At 39.1% G+C, this 2,500-nt stretch overlaps 1 protein-coding gene across 7 annotated transcripts in view; it reads left to right on the forward strand.

Moving 5' to 3' along the window:
* Positions 1–2,500, forward strand: part of LOC138030138 (proto-oncogene tyrosine-protein kinase receptor Ret-like) — a 50,972-nt gene that overhangs the window by 7,870 nt on the left and 40,602 nt on the right. For all 7 annotated transcript variants that reach the window (XM_068878018.1, XM_068878021.1, XM_068878020.1 and 4 more), the window contains one exon: positions 2,214–2,312. In XM_068878018.1, the coding sequence (XP_068734119.1) occupies positions 2,276–2,312 (37 nt within the window). In that variant the 5' untranslated portion in view covers positions 2,214–2,275. The remainder of the gene's footprint in view (positions 1–2,213; positions 2,313–2,500) is intronic.

The raw sequence follows: 2,500 nt of genomic DNA on the forward strand, positions 1-2,500 counted from the left end.
GCCTTCCACCCCACAACAGTAGGGACCTTAAGATCTACGACGGCGACTTCATCGAAAACGTCACCTCAAAATATCACTTTGCTTTTGCGGTTATTCTATCTCGTTCACTTCTTGCAATTTGGGCGAAGTATCCTATAATAAATTGGTTTCAGCAGTTACAAAGTGAAAATAGAGAATGAAAGATTCTCTGTTGCATGCTCACGTTGTCGTCAAAACCTCAAATTTGGTGATTTCACGTCATCTTTATGTAGAGTACCGCAAGAATACGTGCTAAAATCCGTGATGCACTTGCAGCACGATTATTTGTGCTCTTTTAACCGATGATATCATTTTTTTTTTTGCGCCGTTGTTGTTGCCGTCGCCGTCGTAAACTCTTAAGCTCCCTAGTCACCTCTTCACAACGGTCATTTTCGAATCTCCTGTCCTCAAGATGGCCATTGTCACTTGTGGAGAGGTTCGACTGTATTAAGGGTGTGTTCGATTGGCCGTATTCCGGAATAAGAATACATGGAATATAAGTTAGAAATCCTTCGTTTTCACGGAGATTCACATAAAAAATTCACATTAAAATTTATTATCCTTGCCGCTTCGAAACGCGCCAAACATATCGTTATAATCATCACTCCACGTATTCTTATTCCGAAATAGGGTCAATCGAACGCCCCCTAAGTTAGAAATCCTTCGTTTTTACGGAAATTCACATTAAAATTGACATCTATCCGCTATAAGGCTAATTTAAACATATTTTTATTATCCTTCCTGCTTCGAAACGCGCCAAACATACCGTTTTAATCATCACTCCACAAATTCTTATTCCAGAATAGGGTCAATGGAACTCGCCCTTAGGTTGGAGTAAATGCAGCCGTTTATCTTTCGTTTTATGAGTGGACTTTAGCGGACCTATTGTAACATAAATTGTCTGTATTCCGAGAAACGAGTGATGTTGAAGTTGGGAAGAGGAGCATGGAGATACTTCGTGACGCTATGAGTAATTACACCCATTTCTGGACATAGCTGTTGATTTTCTTACGAGGTTGTCACTAAACAAAGAAATGGCGTCCAAGTTGCGCCCTTCAAAAAAAAATACCCGGGATCCGGAATTGAGCTCTTTTTCAATCCGAACATGGCGGCCGATCACGTGAATGACACCCAACAATTTTCGCTTTTGCATTTTGTTTATCGTTGTGCCGTTGTACAATTTTTTACAGAGGGTTTTAAAGAACGACGTGCTGAACGTGCGGCACGAATTTTAGCTCATATTTTTGCGGTACATTGAATAACAATGACCTGAAATCACCAAATTTGAGGTTCTAACGACAACGTAAGAATGTAAATTCGAACCTTTTATTATTTGTTTGTCTGAAATCGCTCGTACCTAAGAATACTTCGCCAGCTTTGTACCACATGAAGGAGGTGAAATAATCGCGAAAGTCTGACGATAGTGCAAAGTTTAGTTTTGAAGTGAAGTTTGCGTCGATCTTAAAGTCCCTAGTTGCTATTGACAACGTCTATGACAACGACAATACCACAGAACAAGAATATTTAACAATTATTCGCCGAAGGCGAAGTGATTATCGGTGAATATTTACCGAGACGAAGTCGAGGTGAATATTCACCGATAATCACTGAGCCTGCGGCGAATAATTGTTTTAGTTTAAATACACGGGTGATTATATCAAAAAAGAGAAAAAAAAAACATTTCAACGCGAAATCATCTTCACTTACAGTGGCAAAACGACTACTGGCAGCCATTTTGTCCGTCGAGGTGATTTTCGGCTGATAATCCGAGATAGCAAGCCAATGAGAGCGCGCGATTTTGTATAATCACCTGTGTATTTATACTAATATTGGTTAAAGAGAAATTGAAAAAAAAATCGTTCTGCACGAGCGACACGGATTTCAGTGCATTTCTTTGTTGTTCTCTATAAAACAACGTGAAATCACCGAATTTAATATTTAACGTTTACCGCCGGACAATAACGTAAACATTCGACTGTAAATTGTTCATTTTTGTCATTACTTTAAAACCGTCAACACTAATCCATTTATAGAAGATTTTGCCCGCATTGTACAACGTGAACATGATCATATATTGCTAAGTGTCAGGCCATTTCTTTTTTTTTTTTTTGAGAAACTCCCTTATGTCCTTGTGAAAACCTGTAATATATATTTCTTTTCCTTTCTTGTGACATTGTTACACTCTTTCTTTCTAGGCCTTACTGGTACTGTTACTTGTGGCATTGCTGTGGGTGTCTTTTTTCTCGTGATCGTCTTTATGAGCTTGTTATGCGTCAGATGTAAACGCAAGAAAGGTAAGGGTAAGACTGTAAAGAACGTCATGTCAAGTCGCCTTGGCGCAACGCTCTCTGTGCTCCGCGTTTTCTCAAAACTGCTTTAGGGACCGGCAGTTATGTCAATCATTCCATTCTCTCCTTCCATTGTAAGGTGGCTTATACAAATGTAGATTACTTCATAAAAAGTGCGACATACGGGTTTTTAT

This window comes from Montipora capricornis, chromosome 13, assembly GCF_036669925.1.
Source record: "Montipora capricornis isolate CH-2021 chromosome 13, ASM3666992v2, whole genome shotgun sequence".
Taxonomy (NCBI): domain Eukaryota; kingdom Metazoa; phylum Cnidaria; class Anthozoa; order Scleractinia; family Acroporidae; genus Montipora; species Montipora capricornis.